Source organism: Oncorhynchus tshawytscha, linkage group LG23 (assembly GCF_018296145.1).
Source record: "Oncorhynchus tshawytscha isolate Ot180627B linkage group LG23, Otsh_v2.0, whole genome shotgun sequence".
Taxonomy (NCBI): domain Eukaryota; kingdom Metazoa; phylum Chordata; class Actinopteri; order Salmoniformes; family Salmonidae; genus Oncorhynchus; species Oncorhynchus tshawytscha.
Genome location: NC_056451.1, coordinates 8,119,487 through 8,143,437, shown reverse-complemented (window position 1 = coordinate 8,143,437; position 23,951 = coordinate 8,119,487). Strand labels below are relative to the sequence as shown.

Genomic DNA, 23,951 nt, shown 5'->3' with positions numbered 1-23,951 from the left:
TCTGTACTTGGAAGTAAAAAGGTTTTTCTTACAGGGGCCAAGATGAAAATATGCCCGTGTTGATGTCACGTGGGAGTGGTGTGTACCTCTGTGGGGTTGGGGGCTGGTTTTTCCACAGTTGTGTGTACTTCTGTCTTTGTGTGTTTCTGTGAGTGTTTGCTAAGTGTCCCTCCTTCCTTGTTATTGTAGATGTTCAAGCGGAAAGTGATGGTGCTTGGGGAGAAGCTGCTACCAGCCTTCAACACACCAACGGGTATCCCACGTGGAGTCATCAACCTGGGCAGGTGAGCCTAGTTACCAGTCCCCATGACTCCCTAGCTACAGTATCCTATTATAAACACATACTGTATGAGACCTTACCAAAACATTTAGCTGGATTACATTGCATTAAGGTGGTGCATATTTTATACCTCTGTTTGCGTTTGAAGTGTTTGACATTTGCGGCCTCGTCTTGGAGCCACAAATGAAATAACGTGTTCAAACTCTGACCTGTGCGATTTTACCGGGATACCCATATGCAAGACACCACCCCACAACCTACATAGTTAAGATACTGTTGTCACGGATCCCTCCGGAACTTTCATCACGCCCACCTGTCCCCTATTGTAATGGGTGCGTGTTGGTGGCAGGTGCAGGAGAACGAACTTGGTATAAACAGAGTCGTTTAATAAAACTCACAAAAACTCCCAAATCTAAATAAACAACAATCATAAAATGGGTACAAAACCCATCGCGCACCAACACATACTAGCACAAAACATACAATCAAACAATCTCCGACAAGGACATGAGGGGAAACAGAGGGTTAAATACACAACATGTAATGAATGGGATTGGAACCGGGTGTGAAGGAAGACAAGACAAAACCAATGGAAAATGAAAAATGAATCAGTGACGCCGAACACCGACCGAACAAGGAGAGGGACCGACTTCGGCGGAAGTCGTGACACCTATTTCCACTGATTTAGTATTTGTATATATGTGCCCTTTGGTTTCCATGGTCATGTCGATTATTGTTACTATATCCGTTGGTGCTTGTGAGTACCTGTGCTGTGTGTTTTTGGGCTTTCGTGTCCTTGTGGATTGCGCAGATGATTACGCGTCTCGTCCTGTGCGTTATTGTGCGTGTGTGTATTTATTCGAGGTACTCCTCACTCTTTTGTTTGGGTTCCAACCCTGTGTTTGTGTTTTTCTTACGTCTTTGTTTGGTCTTCATCCCCGAGCCCTTACACGGCACGCCGTAATTTGGGGTATAATAAAAAAAACTATTCCGCGTTCCTGCGCCTGTCTCCCAAATCATTAATGCCAGCGTGACAACTGTAGACTTTTTAATTTTATTTTATTTTAAAAAGACATCTCTCTGGCACCTCTGCCTGCCACCTGCTTCCAATTAACCCGCCTGTCTAAGCAGACAGTTGCTGGCAAATTGAATTAACTGATTCCAGAGCTAATTCCAGTTAGATGGGCAGGGAGGAATGATTCTCTCCCATTTTATAAATTATAGCCACATAAGTAAAGGAACTTATACAGTATGTACAGAAACTACACTAATGCACACACACACACACACACACACACAAACAACAAGGGATTTCATTATATCTCAGAGAGAAACAATGTTGCCCCATAATGTAGTACACTGATGTACTAGATCTTTAATGTCCTCAAACGCACACACACACACACACACACACACACACACACACACACACACAAACACCAAGGGAATTCAGTGCAGCACAATTAATATGTTGCCTATGGGCTGACTTGAAAGTCTTAGAAGTCCTCTGTGTAGTATGTAATATGTCCCATGTGGTCTTTCATACAGTATGTCGGGACTACTTATAGAATACTGCATGTGGTCTTTCATACAGTATATCAGGACTACTTATAGAATACTGCATGTGGTCTTTCATACAGTATATCAGGACTACTTATAGAATACTGCATGTGGTCTTTCATACAGTATATCGGGACTATTTATAGAATACTGCATGTGGTCTTTCATACAGTATATCGGGACTATTTATAGAATACTGCATGTGGTCTTTCATACAGTATATCAGGATGTGGTCTTTCACAGTATATCGGGATAGAATACTGCATGTGGTCTTTCATACAGTATATCGGGACTATTTATAGAATACTGCATGTGGTCTTTCATACAGTATATCAGGACTACTTATAGAATACTGCATGTGGTCTTTCATACAGTATATCTGGACTACTTATAGAATACTGCATGTGGTCTTTCATACAGTATATCGGGACTACTTATAGAATACTGCATGTGGTCTTTCATACAGTATATCTGGACTACTTATAGAATACTGCATGTGGTCTTTCATACAGTATATCGGGACTACTTATAGAATACTGCATGTGGTCTTTCATACAGTATATCGGGACTACTTAGAATACTGTATGTGGTCTTTCATACAGTATATCGGGACTACTTAGAATACTGCATGTGGTCTTTCATACAGTATATCGGGACTACTTATAGAATACTGCATGTGGTCTTTCATACAGTATGTCGGGACTACTTATAGAATATTGCATGTGGTCTTTCATACAGTAATCTGATACCGGTAGAATACATACTGCAAGTTTCTGTGCAATGTACTTTCACACAGTATATCTGGACTACTTATAGAACACTGCATGTGGTCTTTCATACAGTATATCTGGACTACTTATAGAACACTGCATGTGGTCTTTCATACAGTATATCGGGACTACTTATAGAATACTGCATGTGGTCTTTTATACAGTATATCGGGACTACTTATAGAATACTGCATGTGGTCTTTCATACAGTATATCGGGACTACTTATATAATACTGCATGTGGTCTTTCATACAGTATATCTGGACTACTTATAGAATACATACTGCATGTGGTCTTTCATACAGTATATCTGGACTACTTATAGAATACATACTGCATGTGGTCTTTCATACAGTATATCTGGACTACTTATAGAATACTGCATGTGGTCTTTCATACAGTATATCGGGACTACTTATAGAATACTGCATGTGGTCTTTCATACAGTATATCGGGACTACTTATAGAATACTGCATGTGGTCTTTCATACAGTATATCGGGACTACTTATAGAATACTGCATAGCTAAATGAAAGATAAACCCAGTGATTTCTAAAAATGTTTTACCATAGCACACATTTATATTAGTCCATTTTGTCCCAGAAAATATAAAATTTAAAAGTAGGATTAAAAAATAAATAATTCACTTTCATACAGTATATCGGGACTACTTATAGAATACTGCATGTGGTCTTCCATACAGTATATCTGGACTACTTATAGAATACTGCATGTGCTCCCAAAAGGCCTCAACACATTGAAGAACCTCAAGCTAAATGCTTTGTAATTAGCGATGCGAACACATTCATACAAGGAGCATAATGAATAATGCATAGAGAAAGCATTGAACATTTGTTTGCAAGTTACTGAATGCAAAAGCTGATACCGGTAATTACTTTTGCAAGTTTCCTAAAGTGTGCAATGTACCAATTTACAGTGCCATCATAAAGTATTCACAACCCTTGACTTTTTCCACATTTTGTTGTGTTACAGCCTGAATTTAAAATGGATTCAATTGAAATTGTTTGTCCCTGGCCTACACACAATATCCCATAATGTCAAAGTGGAAGACTAAATAACTTAAGGAGTCAAATTTGCTTAACAAGTCACATAATATGTTGCATGGACTCACTCTGTGTGCAACAATAGTGTTTGACATGATTTTTGAATGACTACCTCATCTCTGTACCCCACACATACAATTATCGATGAGGTCCTTAAGTCAGGCAGGGAATTTCAAACACAAATTCAACCACAAAGACCAGGGATGTTTTCCAATGCCTCGCAAAGAAAGGCACCTATTGGTAGATGAAAAAAAACAGACATTGACTATCCCTTTAAGCATGGCAAAGTTATTAATGACACTTTGGATGGTGTGTCAATACACCCAGTCACTGCAAAGATACAGGCGTCCTTCCTAACTCAGTTGCCGGAGAGGAAGGAAACCACTCAGTGATTTGACCATGAGGCCAATAGTGACTTTAAAAAAGTTAGAGTTTAATGGCTGTGATAGTAGTTAACTGAGGATGGATCAACAACGTTGTTACTCCATAAAACTAACCTAAATGACAGAGTGAAAAGAAGGAAGCCTGTACAGAATATAAATATTCCAAACCATGCATCCTGTTTGCAATAAAAGCCGCTAAAGCCATTCACTCCTAATCGACGGGCCCTGATGTTACTTTAGCTTGAGCAGCTAATCATGGAGCCCCAAACTAATACGAAGCGTATTCATCGGAACTACATCTCTCTCTTTGCTTCACTCCCTCTATAGTTTCTCTTTTTATTTCCATCCTCCGCTAATATGTTCCGTTCCATTCATCCCTTTATCACTTTCCATTAATGTAGGATTAGGTCATGTACTATAATGTATTGTAATGACATTCCATCTCACCTCCTCTGATTAGGTTAGTCATCGTGTCGTCGTAATTTAGACATGGCCATACTGCTATTCTGAGGCGGCTGCGAATGTCATCCTCCCAGTGCACTACTTTCATGGCGAAATAATACGGAAGGATATGGGTTGCATCCGAAACCGCACCTCATTCTCTATATAGTGTCCTATTCACTATAGTACCACTGAGCCCTTATGGGCCCTGGTCAAAATGATTGCACTATATAGGAACTAGGGTGCCATTTTGGAGGCAGACACGGTGTATTGGTGACCCTGGTTGACTCCAGACTTGGTTGGTGCTCTTGCTTGAGTCTCTAAGATGAGCTTAATGCTTTCATCGCCTCTGCAGAGGTAGACTGGTTATTGATTGGTAAAGCCTCCCACTCTGATCCACAGACAAATGATGCGGTGCATCAGCTAGCATCTGGGTTGGTGCCCAAGAGGGACAAACGGATCCAGTCCTGCTTAATCTTTATACTGCACCCTAAATGGCGCCCTAAATGGCACCCTAAATGGCACCCTATTCACTATATAGTGGATGCCTTTTGACCAGGGCCCAAATGGCTTTGGTCAATATTAGTGTTTTAAATAGGGTGCCATTTGGGATGGTCCTTAGTTTCTGTACTTTCTTCAGCACCAAAATGCACCATTCTGGAGAGTGACAATTGCAATATCTGTCTCCTCGGCTCAGTGCCCTCTGAAAAGCAAGAAAGAAACAAATGATGTGCCGTTGCTCTGGGATATAAAGGAAAATGCATTTTGCAGATATTGTAGGTGTTGGTGCACTAGAATCGTATAAAGCTTTGGCTCCAAGACACTAAATTGCCTCAAAGACAAACCAGGGAACTGCTGAAAGTGACAACACACAGGTGAAATTGAATGTTTTTCATTACTGACACTGGTGTTGTTTGTGTATCTGTATAATCTGCCTACATTTTTGTAAGGACAAAGTGTAATTGTAGCATCACATCAAGTTGCAATACTGTTTATTTGCCCATTATTACAATCTAATGAAAAGTTTGCAGAACATCATGATTTAAAAAAAAATGCTAGCATGGATTTATTGTCTTGAGTGTGAACCAGTGTGTAACGGTGCGTGTTGACTGTGGTCCTCACTTGTCGCGGTATGGTTTCTGTTCCTAGTGTGTATAACAGTGTGTGTTGACTGTGGTCCTCACTTGTCACTGTATGGTTTCTGTTCCTAGTGTGTGTTGACTGTGGTCCTCACTTGTCGCGGTATGGTTTCTGTTGCAGTGGCACCAGTTGGAGCTGGGGCTGGGCGTCAGCCGGGAGCAGTATCCTGGCGGAGTTTGGAACCCTGCACCTGGAGTTTGTCCACCTGTCAGAGCTCTCCAACAATGGCATCTACACAGAGAAGGTATGTACTACAGTACCCACAATACTGTGAGTGACTTGGGTCGCACAAATCCGGAAGCTTTCCCAGTTAGGATGGTTCAACAGGAATTTCTCAAAAAACGTTTTTGCAATTCTGCAACCCCGTGTGTGACTTGTCTGCGACAGAATCTCAGATTTTACTCGGTAAAACATGTTAAACCGTGAGCATCGTATGCTTCTCAGTGCATGGCTCTATCAAATCAAATCAAATGTTATGGTATGGTTTCTATGCCATTGTCCATGTGTGTTTTTCTTGCTGCAGCCCATACTATTCTTGTCACGAACTTCAAAATGAGCGGACCAAGGCGCAGCGTGCATTGAGTTCCACATCTTTTTAATACAAATTGAAACTAGAAACCAAAACTTACAAAGAACGTGACGTCATAGTTCCCAAACACACTAACACAGACAATATCCCACAAAGCATGTGGGAGATAGGGCTTCCTAAACATGATCCCTGACTAGAGGCAACGATTACCAGCTGCCTCTTAATTGGGAACCATACAAAACCACCAACATAGAAATACACATTCTAGAACACCACCCTCCCCCTAGTCACAATGTGACAATTCTTAAGAACTTCACTTTCGATTCATTTAATGGGTATTTGTGAATGTTTTTAATGGGAATACTGAACATAATGTTAACTTTCATTGGACAATAGCTTTTCCTTTCTAATTTGGCTGTAAGTGTCAACTTCAGCTCACAAGGACATTTAAATCAGTTTAGAAGCATATGTGATGCCAACGTTGAAATCCTCTCTACAGTTATTTTTTCGTTCAGAGCTAATGCCTTTTTTTACTGTATGTTGTTGCAGGTTATGAATATCCGAAAGCTGTTGAACAAAATCGAGAAGCCTCACGGTCTCTATCCTAACTTCTTGAGTCCCGTCAGTGGCAACTGGGTCCAACGTGAGTACTGGCCTCCACTGAAGGAGATACAAATGATTCTATTATTATCTGGGAACATAAGGGCACTGGCCAGCCACACTAGTAGACTGGAATTTCTACTAGACAGCCTGAGTGGCATTCTACTAGCCAAAGGTACAAAATCTGTGCCATGCAATATTTGGGGAGGCAACATTTCACTCCACATGTTCTACTAGCCTGGTCTAAAAAAGTGCTATCTGGCTAGCGGGCTAGCTTAATTTACATCACCACACTTCACTTACTGTGTCCACAGGAAAGCGTTTTGACAAGCACCGCCTTTGTAATTGTAGTGCAGCAGTAACGAACATTTCTGGTTAAACCCAGTCAAAGGCAATTCTGATACTTTTTTTTGATACTGTACAGGAACACTATAATTCCACGTTATTACACTCTAGTCGTCCGTGAACCTGATCTTCTGACTTTCTACACAGTCCTCCGACCTTGCAGGAGCGCTCCTATTTAAATCCTTTGGAGCATCCTTGTCATCCATCCATCCCCTTTTCTTCCTTTTTCTTTCTTTCACTATCAATGTCAGTCTCAAGCAGGGATGTAAATCGCCTCGCTCTGGGTTATTAAAATGATAATGAATCCAATTACCTCGGGGAATTGAATCTTTTCAGATTCAACTGAAAGGCAGAGGAATGGGAGATGCCTGAGACGGCATCTGAAGATGTGGGCCTGAAAGTCCTAATCTGGCTGATTATGGGGCTAATTGTTGTTGCGGGTGAATGGTTAATGAAGCAGGTAGATAAGGAGGAGAGGAAGGAGAGGGACTGTGGGTGTTCAGCCCGGCCTGTGTTTTTGTCAGCATGGGCACATTGGGCACAGATCAGAAACCATGGACTCACACACACATCTCCCCCAGTCTCTGCTGTTCTATTGTCATGGGCTAACAGAACGCTGCGTGATAACCTTTCACAGCGTGTAAGGTGTGTGTGGTGGTGGAGGGTGGGTGGGTGGGTGGGTGGGTGGGCATGCATGGATGTGTGTGTAGATGTCTGAGCGCACAAAACGTCTCCAACCCAGTATCTTATCCAGAGTTGTTAAATTAGCATGAAATTGAGTGGGAGGAAAAATAAACAACAATCACAAGTGTATTCATATCTGAAGTTGTACCAACCAATTCAAATTTTATTTAAATTAAAACCACAACTGTGTGGGTACGTGATAAAGCCAGCCATAATGACAATGTTATTTTCTGTGCTAAGGTTACTCAGAGTATGAATCCACAAGTCAGTCAGTCTGTCATACCCCACAAGAGATTCCCACGTACACTCTGATTCTATTTGACTCGTTGGTTATTGGGTTTAGTAAACCCAAGGTCGCCTGCCTGTGGAGACTACAGAATAATGTTTGTGAAAAAGACCCTCCCCTGTGTGGGAAATAACATCAGATTTCTCTCTCTCTTTCCTTTCCCAGATCACGTTTCAATTGGCGGCCTGGGGGATAGCTTCTACGAGTATCTGATCAAATCATATCTGATGTCAGACAAGACGGACGAGGAGGCTAAGAAGATGTACTACAGTGCTCTGGAGGTAGGAGGCATCCCATAGAGCACGCAGAGAGGGAGCTGCCGTCAGGGGGCCACTCTATCTCAGCAAGCACTGTAGGGGACGGATATATGTAACACGGAAGGATATGTGGACGGAAGGAACGAAGGAAAGGAGGACTGGGGTCTGTTATTGCTGTAGTTTTAGAATTCAGCGGACTTTTACAGCATATCATAACGAGTATCGGCAACCTGGGTGGCACAAACACACACGCGACAACACACACGTGTGTGTGTAAGTGTGCGCACAGAGTCACAAACATACGGTCGTACGGCGTACATACGGCGTACGTGAGCAAACACTCTCATACACGCAAATACACGCACGCACACACTCACTCACACACCACACATACACCCTCACAAACATGGCACGACACACACAACCTCCTCCACACACATACACCTAATCCCTCAGCCATCAATTAGCACAATATCTTCTCCTTAAATACCATTGATGCTCGTCTTTTAGGCTGATGAGACTATTTGCTCATTGGAGGGTCAAGCCAGAGGCAAATACATGAATTATAGACAATCTCTCTCCTGTGGCCTGGTATTTAACATAGTTATAGTTTTCTGGTATCACACCATAGCCACACTGTTTGTGTTTGTATAGTGCTCTCAAGCGTAGCTAGTACAGTATTCATTTGCATTAGTATTCAAATAATGGATTAGCTTTCAAATGAAGGTAGATACTAATTAATAGATACAAAGTGAACATCCCCTTAGATGCTAATTAAGACAGTGTGTGAAATGCCACACATTTCAATTAATCCCAACAACATGGTAACGGCAGACAACACCTAATTAGAAACGTCTCACCATATCTGCCCGTAAGGAATTCAGTCATGGGAAAACATGGATTACAGTAGCATTCATATCATTATGAACACCTATTTCCATGACATAGACTGACCAGGTCAATCCAGGTGAAAGCTATGATCCCATATTGATGTCACTTGTTAAATCCGCTTCAATCAGTGTAGCTGAAGGGGAGGAGACCGGTTAAAGAAGGATGTGAATGGGTGAATGTTCAAGACAGAAGATTTAAGGGTCTCTGAATGGGGTATGGTAGTAGGTTTGACTTTGTCAAGAACTGCAATGCTGCTGGGTTGTTCATGCTCAACAGTTTCCCGTGTGTATCAAGAATGGTATCACCCGAAGTACATCCAGTCAACTTGACACAACTGTGGGAAGCATTGGAGTCGACATGGGCCAGCATCTCTGTGGAACGTTTTTGACACTTTGTAGAGTCCATGCCTCGATGAATTGAGGCTGTTCTCAGGGCAAAAGGGAGTGCAACTCAATATTAGGAAGGTGTTCCTAATGTTTTGTACACTCAGTGTGTATTAGAGTACTGGGAAGTTTATGTTTTAATGAGCAGTGTCACATTTGGGGGTAAGATTTCATAGAAATGCTTGCTAGGTTTTAGGATCGTCGGTTTGATTCCCACAGGGGCCACCCATAAGAATGACAATGGAAGGGATCGATGTCTTATGCGCTAGAAGCAAGATTAACTTGTTTCAGCTATCTAGGCAGTGGATTGGCCATTTCATAAAAGTTTATGCTATGCATTGCATTCTTATATCCAAACACATAATGAGCAAGAGAGAGAGAAAGAAAAATGAGTCATTGGGTATTGATCTCCCGAGATGCCTTACTCTGTTTCCTAACTTTCCAAAGAAAGGCAAACTCTGGCAGGAGAGATTGCACCAGGGAGAGAGAGAGAGAGAAACTTCAATAGATTTCCTCTTAAAGTCTCTCTCTCTCTCTCTCTCTCTCTCTCTCTCTCTCTCTCTCTCTCTCTCTCTCTCTCTCTCTCTCTCTCTCTCTCTCTCTCCTTGAGTCAGAATAGAATGTCAAGGAGGCTTGACGTCAATTTGCCACAGACCTGTCCATGTGTTATGGGGTGTATAACTAATTCCACACATAAATGCAGACACACATCCCAATATGGACATGTTGTTCACAATGGCCATGTGAATAGATAGTATGTCTACAAAACATGCATCCACAGAGCATTGTGGATAGAAGAAGCCATACTAAAAATTGGGCACACACAAATTGAACATTGCTATACTAGAGACATGATAGATCAGAGGTAATACTATAGTATCTGAGGCATCATTGAGAATGGTTGCTACATCAGAAATGAGTGGTTATGTGTAGGAGTCAGATGGCTTTGGGAAAGTGGAAAGGGAGACGGGTGGAGATCTTGGAACCTAACAATGTCACAGAGAGAGAGAGGGTAATGTATAACGTTTACATTTTCTCAGGATAGGTTATTGTTAGCCATCAGGGATCCTCTGGGAGGAGAAGAGACACAGTCTGGTATCAATCACCATGACAGCCTTGAGTTGGGGAGGAGTGAGCACTTTGGGGCAGAGGTCAGGTCAGATGAAGTGAGGAAGAACAGATATCACTAAGGTTCTGTCTAGCAACAGAGATGCATTGGCTGTTCAGATGTGTAGGAGGAGACTCAGCCTAGGAGGAAACGTTAAATATCAGTGCTTGTGTGAAATGTTGTTTGTCTGAGTTACAGCTGTGTCGACCCTTTGGGAAGAATTAAACTTGGTTAAGCTTCTCTAGTGTCCATGAGTTATTTACTCTGAAAACAAGAACCTAACACCCATCTCAGTTTCAGAGTAACAGAAGCATTCAGAACCCACAGAGTTGAAATCATACATATAGAATACTAGAAAAACAAGCCTGGATTCAATTTCTAAGGTAGAAAAGCTGTGTTCTACTGTATGTGAATGGAGGTGTTTCTGTGTGTGTGTGTGCTTTAGTGTGCAGCCAGTTAATATAGATTTATCTGTGTCTCACCCATTTATAAATGTCAACCCCCCCCCCAGGCTATCGAGGCTAACCTGGTGCAGAAGTCCCCTGGCGGGCTGACCTATATGGCGGAGTGGAGGGGGGGCATCCTGGACCACAAGATGGGCCACCTGGCCTGCTTCTCCGGGGGCATGGTGGTGATCGGAGCGGACGACGGCGCTCCAGAGAAGAGACAGCACTACCTGGACCTGGCTGCAGAGATTACACACACCTGCCATGAGAGCTACAGTAGATCTGGTGAGGAGGACTGGGAAGGCATTGAGTATAGGACATCTGTGTGACCAAGGACAGGTATAAGTTGAGTATTTAAGGATATTGGATATCCAATGTCTGGATGCTGCTCTGGGTATTCAGAGCATTTGTAGCTTTTCCTGTTATCGTGCAGGACATTATCAAGTCATTAAAATTCCATTGCTGTTAGACTATCTTGTTAAGTGAAGGAATTTGGTGACCCCCACCCCCCAAAAAAGAAAAAAATAGACAGATTGATTCATAGTAGGTTCTCTTTGGTAAAAGAGGTAAATTGGTCATCAAAAAGAATGGAGGATCAAGTCACTCTTCATATAATTAATTAAAATGCCTTTATTTGTATGCCATGTTCAATGGAGACAGATTTGATTTGATTTGATTTGAGATTAAAAACTCTGAAGTGTTTCGGGTGCATGGCCTTTGTCAGGGAGAGGTGGAGTCATATTGGACATAAAACAATCTGCAGCCAATTTACATTTCATTTCCCCCTGAATAAACCAGAGAATCACTCCTAGCTGGAAGCTACACCTCAAAAGCTGGATGTAAAGGCTTAATAGGGAGCTGCAGAACCTCATGTCTCTGGTGTGAAGAATAAAAGTTATTCAAAATTATTCTTTGTCATCTTTCGGCATTTCAATGTGCACTCATGCTGTCCTACCAGACCTCCTTTAAAAGCAGTACTCCTTTGAAAGCAGTCAGTGGTGATTCAGAATGGAGAGAAATACCAAGATGTCGGTCATTTGTAGAATAAACAGAGAATGAGAGTCTGACACCACAGGCAAATGATTTGTAGTACAACTCAACCTGGAGAGGGTGAAATTCAAACAAGACCAAGATCCTCAAGTCTTGATGAGATTCCACACACACAGTAAAATCACAAGAGTTAATTTTACAGTATTTTTTGGTTTATATGGTCCCAAACCCATTTTGTGTTAAAACCATTCTGATCATGGTGTTCATATGAACGACACCAAATGGAGTAAATATCCAACTCAAAAGAGTTGCATAAATTGAACTCCAATTGCCATTTTACATTTTTCCGTATTGCTTTTAATCAACTCCCTTGCCATTTTTTGGTGCCCTGACACTTCACGGAAATATATTCTTCGGAATCAATTTTGAGTGTTTCCACCACAGGGTGAGCAGACTGGATTCATCCTGAAAATACAGCTAATGTGACTCATCGCATAACAGGTTTCTCGATATACTTAGAAGACGTTTGATCTCCCCACCCAAAAGGCGTCGCCTCCTTTTTATTGCCATCCTCTGCTTTTTTTTTTCATTTTTCATTCTTCTTTTTTTCCCCTCTCATTAGAGGGCTACTCAATATTTCACTTCAGAGCCTCTTAGCTTCTGTTGGATTGGATGCCTTTGGAGTGAGAAAGGAGGTTAAAAGGGTTTCTCCTTCTGCCGCTCCTCTCTGAGTCTGGATCTGTGCCATCAACACAACAGTGCCGGCTGGCCCCCGTCTTCTAGCCAAGACAAGGCAGGCCAGGCAGCATTGGGGCTATCGATTCAGACATGAGAGAAAATGTCTGAAAGTTTTCCATCATTGGCTAATGTGCCTCGCTGTTGGGGAGGAGATGAAGGTTGGATCGGAGTTGATGTATAGAAACATAAAACAGTCAATAGTTCAAAAGACAGATGGGCTCTCTGTTCTCAAAAAGAAGAAAGAAAGTTGGAGTCGGTCGTGTGTGCTGGAATAGAAAGGAGATGATGTCAAGGAGGGAAATGCCACTGCTGCCATTGTTGCTCTCATTCCTCTCCTGCCAGATGGATGTTGTGACTACAGTGAGAAAGTCCAAAAATGGATGTAGCAACTAAGGATTGCCCCTTTAACAGGCAAGTGACCTTCATACGGCAGAACTATGTCGCCATTTGAATGTGATCCATCGTCATGTCAGAACATTTTTATTATTCTGTCCCACTGTCCCGCAAAATCGTTCCCTCGTCCCACAGATGTGGTCACCCGAATTCCACCAGTGGAAGTTTTGCTACTGCAACATGTGACACCATCTTTTTGCATGTGAGGGGAATAACATTATTTCAACCCCACGTGTGAACTTGCAATTCCACATGTGAAATATAACTGCATATCCGATATTCGCAAACTGCAATTCACATGTAAGGTGAAAGCATGTTATTCTCCTCATGTGAAAAGATGGTGTTAACATGTGAAATATAATTTCACGTGAAATTTAAGCTTAACATGTGCGTGTGATTTCACATGTGAAAATGCGAATGTGATGCGTTTTTTTTTTTTTTTTGACCTGGCAAATATCCCACTAGGTTTTGGGGAAAAAACACAATATTTAAAACGTGTGTCATGTAACATACGTAGTAATACACACACATCCTGATTGCGGTTCAAAATGTGAAATGTTGCATGCCAATGGTCTTACCCTGAATTTACCCAGAATAGCAACCATTGTGCTACTGTAGATGGGAATCCTGTTCACATGTTGTCGCTATGGCCTTCCAGAGTGGCTGCCGGCTAACAGAGAGAGAATGTGTAGACCATCTGGATTACACGACCAACTGGGGAACAGGTCTTTATTGTGGAGCTCATTTTCCATGACTTTTTCGAGCGTAATGTTGGATTCGTGACTGTGTGCCAGGGATATATTATTTATAATGCGTTGCTAATTCACCCACAGCTATATTGTTCGTTTACATTTTTTTTCAGTACCTCAGAAGACTGATTGAACAAACGATTAACTTAAATATAAATTGACTCAAATAAAATTCCTCATCCCTCATGTTTTTTTTAAGTACATCATTTAATCTGTTCACTCTGTGTCTCTCTAATCTCCCTTTAGCTACTAAATTAGGGCCCGAGGCATTCCGATTCGACGGTGGGGCAGAAGCCACGGCGACCAGACTGAGTGACAGATACTACATCCTGCGGCCGGAGGTCATCGAGAGCTACATGTACATGTGGAGGTTGACCCATGACCCCAAGTACCGGGAGTGGGGCTGGGAGGCAGTGGAGGTGAGTCACGCAGACGTTAACGTTGCACAGTCTTCATGCTGCAGCCATAATTTCACTAAAGTAATGACTTTTAACTCTGGTACTTTATCTCCAAAATATCTTCTGGTTTTATTTGTTACGTTTTGTTGAGCAATGAGTTTAAACTGAGTGGAGATCTGGTGCTTATCATTAAAGTGCATTTAACAAGGATGTTTAAAAGAACAATAAAACAGTGATTCTAGAATGTGTTCTTGAAATATGATTTAAAAACATATTCAGATGTCGGATCTTAACGCGATCACTCGTGGCAGAGAATGTTCCTGCTGCATCAGGAAATTCAAAAACGAGTCCCTGAAAAATAGCAGCTGTCCTTTCTCCATGTGGGGGGCAGTCGAGTCATTTGGATCAGGGCTTGCTATCAAAATAATGTTCTCTCTCGCTCGCTTAAACGCTAGGCCTAGGTCCTATTACTTCAACATTCAAATGTACAAAAATTTATCTGAAATGCAGCCATACACATCAATTGTCGTTTTATCATTTTATATAGCTTAATAACACAAGATAAATATTGGTCTACACTAGGTTACATCATACAAGTTTCAAGTGGATCCAAAGGTAAAAATGTAGTTCAGTTGTGGCCTGAGGTGGTCTAGCTGCTAGGGCTGCTGCCTTCAGCGCGCACATATAGGTCTACCATCTAGGTCTACCACGCCTTTCTGGCACAAATACAGTTGAAGTCGGACTTTTACATACACCTTTAGACAAATACATTTAAACTCAGTTTTTCACAATTCCTGACATTTAATCCCAGTAAAAAGTCCCTGTCTTAGGTCAGTTAGGATCACCACTTTGTTTTAAGAATGTGAAATGTAAGAATAAAATTAGAAAGAATGATTGATTTCAGCTTTTATTTATTTCATCACATTCCCAGTGGATCTGAAGTTTACATACACTCAATTAGTATTTGGTAGCATTGCCTTCAAATTGTTTAACTTGGGCCATTTTGCCACAACTTTGGAAGTATGCTTGGGGTCATTGTCCATTTGGAAGACCCATTTGCGACCAAGCTTTAACTCCCTGACTGATGTCTTGAGATGTTGCTTCAATATATCCACATAATTTTCTTTCTCATGATGCCATCTATTTTGTGAAGTGCACCAGTCCCTCCTGCAGCAAAGCACCCCCCCAACATGATGCTGCCACCCACGTGCTTCACGGTTGGGATGGTGATCTTCGGCTTGCAAGCCTCCCCCATTTTCCTCCAAACAAAACAATGGTCATTATGGCCAACCAGTTCTATTTTTGTTTCATCAGACCAGAGGACATTTCTCGAAAAAGTACAATCTTGGTCCCCAAGTGCAGTTGCAAACCGTAGTCTGGCTTTTTTATGGCGGTTTTGGAGCAGTAGCTTCTTCCTTGCGGAGCGGCCTTTCAGGTTATGTCGATATAGGACTCGTTTTACTGTGGATATAGATACTTTTGTACCTGTTTCCTCCAGCATCTTCACATTGTCCTTTGCTGTTGTTCTGGGATTGATTTGCACTTTTCGCACCAAAGTACGTTCATCTCTAGGAGACAGAACGCGTCTCCTTCCTGAGCAGTATGACGGCTGTGTGGTCCCATGGTGTTTATATTTGTGTATTATTGTTTGTAGAGATGAACGTGGTACCTTCAGGCATTTGGAAATTGCTCCCAAAGATGAACCAGACGTTTTCCTTCTGTGGTCTTGGCTGATTTTTAAAAATTTTCCCAAGATGTCAAGCAAAGAGGCACTGAGTTTGAAGGTAGGCCTTGAAATACATTCACAGGTGCACCCCCAATTGACTCAAATGATGTCAATTAGCCTATCAGAAGCTTCTAAAGCCATGACATAATTTTCTGGAATTTTCCAAGTTGTTTAAAGAGACAGTCAACTTAGTGTATGTAAACTTCTGACCCACTGGAATTGTGATGCAGTGAATTATAAGTGAAATAATCTGTCTGTAAACAATTGTTGGAAAAATGACTTGTTTCATGCACAAAGTAGATAGTTTTGGCAAAAACAAACTATAGTTTGTTAACAAGGAATTTGTGGAGTGGTTGAAAAACGAGTTTTAATGACTCCAACCTAAGTGTATGTAAACTGTATGTAAACAATCTCCCGATTGACTTGATTTATTTACACATTTCAAATATTATTCCAGGGATATTTTACCCCTGATCTTGATAAGAAATGACCATACCAGACACTTTAGGAGAACATAAATAGGAAACAAATAAAATAATAACAATAGGTTACACCAACAGTTTCCATTCATACAGTGTTGGGTAATTGCCATAGTATAATTTTGATGGTAAATAATTAAATCGTTTATTTCGATTGCACAGAATGTTTGTCAAATAGATAAATCGCCCTTCTGTTCAAAAAGGACTAAGTTGTTCTGATTACAGTACCAACCGTGTGTGTTGAATTTAGTCAATCACTGAACTGACCAACTGAGCTAATTGATCAGGTTTGATCAGTTCAGTGATTCAACACACCTGGTCTTCCAGGTCGGTTAAATAAAAACAGAAATACCTGCGACTCTCCAGGAATAGGGTTGCCTACCCCAAACTGTTAACCTTCAAGTTGTTTCGGTTTTAACCCTGTAACCCAGGGGTGTCCAACTCATTCCATGGAGGGCCTAGTGTCTGCAGGTTTGAGTTTTTTACTTTCAATTAAGCCCTAGACAACCAGGTGTGGGGAGTTCCTTACTAATTAGTGACCTTAATTCATCAATCAAGTACAAGTGAGGAGCGAATCCCCACAGACACTCGGCCTTCCGTGGAATGAGTTGGACACCTGTGCTGTAACCCTGTGCAATTCATCCTGTAAATGTGCAGAATTAATGCTTCAAAAAAATACATTCATCCATGAGTCAAAGGGTAGTGGGCCGGATTCGAAGCCATGCCGACTCTGGCATACAGTGGGGCAAAAAAGTATTGAGTCAGCCACCAATTGTGCAAGTTCTCCCACTTAAAAAGATGAGAGACAACTGTAATTTTCATCATAGGGACACTTCAACTATGAGAAAAAGAATATCCAGAAAATCACATTGTAGGATTTTTAATGAATCCGTTTTTTGCCCCACTGTATGTGTGCGGGGTTAGTGGCTGTAGGACCACATAGGCACTGAGAAAACCAATAATTTATTATACCTGTTGCTTGCCTTCAACATATAATAAAACAATAGATTTTTTTTTTAACTGATTACCCTCCTGCGACAAAAGGGGTCAAATTAAGATCTGACATCTGTACTGGTCTCTATCCATACATATTCTCTCGAGGAACTAATGTACAGTACATATAATTGAACACGGTCAAGGCACTGCGATGCTACATCTGACAAGGCAGTGTGAGGGCAGAACTAGCCAGGCTGATTAGCCTATTATTACCCCTTGACAAAGGCAGACTAATGCACCATAATTAACACAGACCCCCATTCTTGCTGTTGGATCTGCACGAGAAGAAGCAAAGTGTGGGTTTTTGCCGACCTTTGTGCCCCATGATTAATGCATGTGTCAACCCTGTCAGTCTGATCACACAGGATGAATGCTACATCTATCATCCCAACCCCCGTTGCGACGGCGAAAGTGTCCTTTCTACAGCCACATTATTAGCTCTGCCCCCATTTACCACCTCGACCCCAACCTCTTGTTCTCACTCGTGCTGCTGGACACCGTTGAATATGGTATAAGGTGCCCCAGACAAGACCTTAATACAAGTAGGCTTTGTGTTTGGTGTCGTATGAGGTGAATGTGCTGTGAGGTAAAATAGTGTGTTTGAGGACATGGTACTAGGTTGACGCATCTCTCTCTGGTTCTCCATAAACAACCCATGTTCCCTTATTAGGGCCCTGCGACACTACGTCTGACACGGCTGACATGAGGGCAGAACTAGCCAGGATGATTAGCACATGACCACCCCCTTGACAAACACTCCCTTATTCGAGGTTGCCCAACTCCAGCACTTGAGAGCTGCAGTCCTACTACTGAAGCTTGATTTGATATGAATTGCAGTCATTACGTCGATAGGTAGGAAGATGCTGTCTGTGCCCATTGGCTGACTACTGTTATAATACATGTCCATTTTGACATGAACATCCCTCCTGCGCTCTTCTTTCTATTCTTCTCCCCAGGCTCTGGAGCAACACTGCAGAGTCGAAGCTGGTTTCTCTGGGATCCGAGACGTGTACGCCCAGACAGTCAGCCACGATAACATGCAACAAAGCTTTTTCCTCTCCGAGACACTCAAGTAAGTGTAACACGGCCAGTCAACGTCCCCCCCTACTGAGAATATACCAGCAAACACTTTGCTTTTTAGACGGCTACAGAGCTTATTCCGCTAAGTGTAAAGGGCATGTACAGTTTCTGAGAAGTAGTATGAAGTAAATGGCATATACAGTTTCTGAGAAGTAGTATGAAGTAAATGGCATATGCAGTTTAAAACCCCCTACGGTCAATCGAATTAGCATAATACAAAAATCCCCAGTTTATGCTAGAGATTTCATTTTGCATAAAAATCTCAACCCACCGATGTTGCCCTTCCGCATCTGCGGTGAAAGGTGGCAAAGCTAGAGAGGGGTTTGTCGGACCATGAGACATCCCGAAAAATCTGTCTTCTCACGAAAACGCCTGTAGTAGTTTGACCCCTCTATGGACAGATGAGACTCTCACAAACATGTACATGTCGGTTGTTTCGCTCTAGGACGCCCACAAGCCTCACAAGAAAATAACAAAGAAAATCATTCCTAATCTTTCTTATATCTCTCAGATATAGGACAGACAGTTCAGAACAAACTTCTTTTAGATTATTTTTTTGGGGGGGGGGACTATCTGTTTGTTTGTCCATGTATGAAGCTGTTATTCAATGCATTTCTATGGGCTAATAATAGCAGTAAGGACAAATTCAATGTTTGATAAATTAATTGTTACCTTAAAGTAAAATAATTGATACCTTAAAGGATCCTAAAACTTAAAATCAAATAGATAAATGATCCTTGGTATGACCATCTTAAAACAATTCCAAACGTTAGCTTAGTAGAACCCCCATCCCCCTGGCTTAGACTCTATAGGGTCTTAATGCATGAATCATTTTTTTCTCATTAGCTTTGGTATACACTTTCCGCCCGATCGACGTTCCTGTCCATCGTGAGAACACTCACATTAGTCTTAAGATATTCACACAATATGTTGAGTGCACTCAAGCACAGTATCTTCATTTCGACATTTACAGACAAACCCTTTCAATGGTGTTTTTTTTTAGCACGAAAGGAAAAGAAATTGAGTAATTCCCATTCTGATTCAGCTGAAAGACTCCATCTTACCCCCCTCTCAGACTCTGAGTTTGCGCTGGGCTGGTTAGGTGATGTGGACAATCCACATTGTGATGATGTATCAGACCTAATAGAGCCATGAGGAACTTGTGAGTGCCGTCTGGGCCCCCTTAGATAAAGAACCCTTAAAAACGTTGGGGGGGATGAAACACACGCTTCTTTAAATAAAGGACACGCTTCACCTTGCGGTTGTTCATCATTCATTGTATTCGTCAATAATTCATTCAGTAGTCGTGAGACATGACTAAAGAGACTTGTTTTACGAAAGCAAAGAATGTCATGTCGTTACATCAGTAAGTAGTTCATCTATCATTGCCCAACCATGATTAAAACATGTTTTATTGGCTCATACAATAGCATTATAGCCATTATGTATTTGTTTAGATACCCGTAGTCTAGGAGAAAACTAGCCAGGGAATCCTTTATTCTAGCCGTTCCTTTCCCCCAGACACTGACGCTGTTTGTCCCTCTCAGGTATCTATACCTGCTCTTCTCTGACGATGACCTGCTTCCTCTGGAGGACTGGGTGTTCAACACGGAAGCTCACCCCCTGCCCGTCGTCCGCAAGCGCTGCCTACAGGGGGAGGGAGGGACACACGACAAGACAACCTCGGAGTAGCAGCCTGCTGTACAACCACTGCACAACTCACCTGCATACAGACACAGAGTAACACGTATTCTTACATCACATGCATACAAACGCACACACATAGACACACACATGACAACATTACACACAGCTAACACCACCACAACAAAATGCAGGGCCAGCGTCCCTTGGGCCCTGTCACAGACTTTTAATTCCTTTCCAGTAAAGGATCTTGTCGTATACGCTGTGATTGTATATCCTTGAGCCGGGCCGGGACTACTTCCTGCCGGCATTACTTTCTGTGGACAATCAAGACGAACATGATTTTCATGAAAAGAGCACCTTTTTTTCTTTCCTTCTTTCCTCTGTGAGGAAACCAAGAGTATCTTGCAGACCCAAATGTAATGGGAGGAGTGCTGTGTTATGGGCCATGTTGTGAGAGAGAGAGAGAAAACCACTGAGCTTTTTCTTTAATCGATTGCGGTGAAAAACAGAATCAATGATTTCACTTGATCTTGTCATTGCTTTTTTTTCTGGCTTTTTTCTCTGTCTCTTTGACCAAAGTTGTTCGTTCTTTTGTTCACCCTCTCATAATTCCCTAGACATATTATTTTGTGGTGGGATTTGACCAATAGTAAGATGACGGACTAATATGGAGTGTTGAATGGTGTTGAATATTAAAATGTATAGACAATTGTGAAATGTAATCCACCTTAAATGATTGTTTAGTCAGAGTTTCTTTGCAGAAACAGGTTAAATGAATAATAACAGGCATGGGAACAATTGAAAACGGAAGAGGTTGTTGGAGAGAGGGGAGTGTCTCACATTTTTCTTTATCATTTGTTTTGAGTACAATACTGGTGACATATTTTCATAAGGCCAAGTCTGTGTTGAATCCTCCTCACCGCCTTTCAGAGCGTAACTTCACATTGTGTGAGTCCTGTGACTTTAACACAAGTGTCAGTCCTGTTATTGTAACACAAGTTACTGTAGCACTGTAGAACAGGTGTCAGTCCTGTGACTGTAATACTATACAACGAGTGTCAGTCCTGTGGCCAACATCGTAACACAAGTGTCAGTCATATTACTGCAACACTGTAGAACGGGTGTCAGTCCTGTGACTAAGACACAAGTCTCAATCCTGTTACTGTAACACAAGCAGTCACAACCACCCAAGAGGCAATATCACCACAGCTAGTCCTAGTTGCCTAGTATGACTGGGCTCAAATATGCTTGCCAAAGTTAACAGCCCTCATCGAGAGCTTCAGCTCTCTCAAATCCACAGTGGGGAAAGTTAGGCTTGAGGTTAAGGGTTTGCTCAAATGTACACCGTTGAGGGGAATGTGAAATGGCGCTTTCCTATTTCATCCTTATTCGTATCATCACTGCTGTCCAATACAGTTGTGGAGAGAATGTGCTGTACATACCTGGATGAATGTAATGGACCCCTGTATTAGCTTATCTTCAGTTTATTTTGTGATTTATTTCACTTAATTACATAATTATTTTCATTTCTTTTTAATTTGCTTCCCTCAGGTGTTTCTGTAAAAGAGGAAAAATGTTTGACTTTTAATTATAGCTCTGGTTGATATTAATTATTGTTATTACTTATCTTTCATTGTTGAATATTTTCAAATACTGATAAAAGACCTGTGCAACTTTGTACATTTAAAGCAACTTCATTCGCTTTGTCTGGATTTTTTGTTGTTGTCTGTCCCTAATATTACTGCTTATGGTTATTACTGTATGGAGTGTAAAATCTGTTTGACCTCACCTTCCAACACATTGACTAAGTGTATTTCCAGAATACACAACTGTCAACTTAACCTATTGATGTGGAAGACCTAAGAGCTTCACCATACTTCACATATGAAACCTCATCACGTATCTTTACCACCAATGCTGAAAATCTGCAAAGCTCCTAAGCTCTGCTTTCTGTAGCTTTGCGCTCCAGGTCTACCAATACAATGTTTCCTATACCTTAGCAACCAAGACTGTCAATATCAGACAAGATCACTCTCCATGACATCAAGGTTCAAAATATTTACATGGCTCTTGGTTCTTGTTCATGTTGTATTTCAGGGCCCAGATTCACAAAACTCCATTAGAAGCTTTTTATGTTTTTGTGTAAGAAGTGGTTTGTGAATCTGGGCCCAGGTACACTAAACACTGCTGGGGAGTGCGTGTTTGGTTGAGTGAAGCCAGTGGGTGTTTGGTTAAGTGAAGCCAGAAGGTATAGTGTGAAAGAGTGAGCCGAAGGGCCAGCTAAGCCTTCAAACAGTCTGTACATTGAGTACAACTCATGTGAAGGTAGTTCTTTGCATAACATCTAGACATACTTTATGCCGTCTGTGTCTCAAAAACTCAACTTATTCAATATCATAAATGCATAGTTTTGCGCGGTGTTGGGGAGTAATGAACTACATGAACTACAACTAACTAAACGTCCCTTTTTCAGGACCCTGTCTTTCGAAGATAATTTGTAAATATCCAAATGACTTCACAGATCCTCATTGTAAAGGGTTTAAACACTGTTTCCCATGCTTGTTCAATGAACCATAAACAAGTAATGAACATGCACCTGTGGAACGGTCTTTAAGACACTAACAGCTTACAGACGGTAGGCAATTAAGGTCACAGTTATGAAAACTTAGGACACTAAAGAGGCCTTTCTACTGACTCTGAAAAACACCAAAAGGAAGATGCCCAGGGTCCCTGCTCATCTGCGTAAACGTGCCTTAGGCATGCTGCAAGGAGGCACGAGGACTGCAGATGTGGCCAGGGCAAAAAATTGCAATGCCCGTACTGTGAGACGCCTAAGACAGCGCTACAGGAAGACAGGATGGATAGCTGATCATCCTCGCAGTGGCAGACCACATGTAACAACACCTTCACAGGATCGGTATATCCGAACATCACACCTGCAGGACAGGTAGAGGATGGCAACAACAACTGCCCGGGTTACACCAGGAACGCACAATCCCTCCATCAGTGCTCAGACTGTCCGCAATAGGCTGAAAGAGGCTGGACTGAGGGCTTGTAGGCCTGTTGTAAGGCATGTCCTCACCAGACATGACAGACAACAGCGTCGCCTATGGGCACAAACCCACTGTCGCTGACCCAGACAGGACTTGTGCTCTTCACTGACGAGTTGCGGTTTTGTCCCACCAGGGGTGATGGTCGGATTCGTGTTTATCGTCAAAGAAATGAGCGTTACACAGAGGCCTGTACTCTGGAGCGGGATCGATTTGGAGGTGGAGGGTCTTTCATGGTCTGGGGCGGTGTGTCACAGCATCATCGGACTGAGCTTGTTGTCTTGCAGGCAATGTCAACGCTTTATGTTACAGGGAAGACATCCTCCTCCCTCATGTGGCACCCTTCCTGCAGGCTCATCTTGACGTGACCCTCCAGCATGACAATGCCACCAGTCATACTGCTCGTTCTTTGTGTGATTTCCTGCAAGACAGGAATGTCAGTGTTCTGCCAGGGAAGAGCCCGGATCTCAATCCCATTGAGCACGTCTGGGACCTGTTGGATCGGAGGGTGAAGGATAGGGCCATTCCCCCCAGAAA

General features: G+C 42.0%; 1 protein-coding gene across 2 annotated transcripts in view; it reads left to right on the top strand.

Moving 5' to 3' along the window:
* LOC112223054 (mannosyl-oligosaccharide 1,2-alpha-mannosidase IA) overlaps positions 1-22,056 on the top strand; it is a 231,272-nt gene extending 209,216 nt beyond the window's left edge. Inside the window, exons 5-12 of one of the 2 annotated variants that reach the window (XM_024386002.2) lie at positions 190-284; positions 5,757-5,883; positions 6,718-6,811; positions 8,249-8,364; positions 11,234-11,453; positions 14,285-14,457; positions 18,594-18,709; positions 20,265-22,056. In XM_024386002.2, the coding sequence (XP_024241770.1) occupies positions 190-284; positions 5,757-5,883; positions 6,718-6,811; positions 8,249-8,364; positions 11,234-11,453; positions 14,285-14,457; positions 18,594-18,709; positions 20,265-20,409 (1,086 nt within the window). In that variant the 3' untranslated portion in view covers positions 20,410-22,056. The remainder of the gene's footprint in view (positions 1-189; positions 285-5,756; positions 5,884-6,717; positions 6,812-8,248; positions 8,365-11,233; positions 11,454-14,284; positions 14,458-18,593; positions 18,710-20,264) is intronic. The other variant, XM_024386004.2, reaches the window with a different exon arrangement.
* The last annotated feature ends 1,895 nt before the right edge of the window (positions 22,057-23,951 follow it).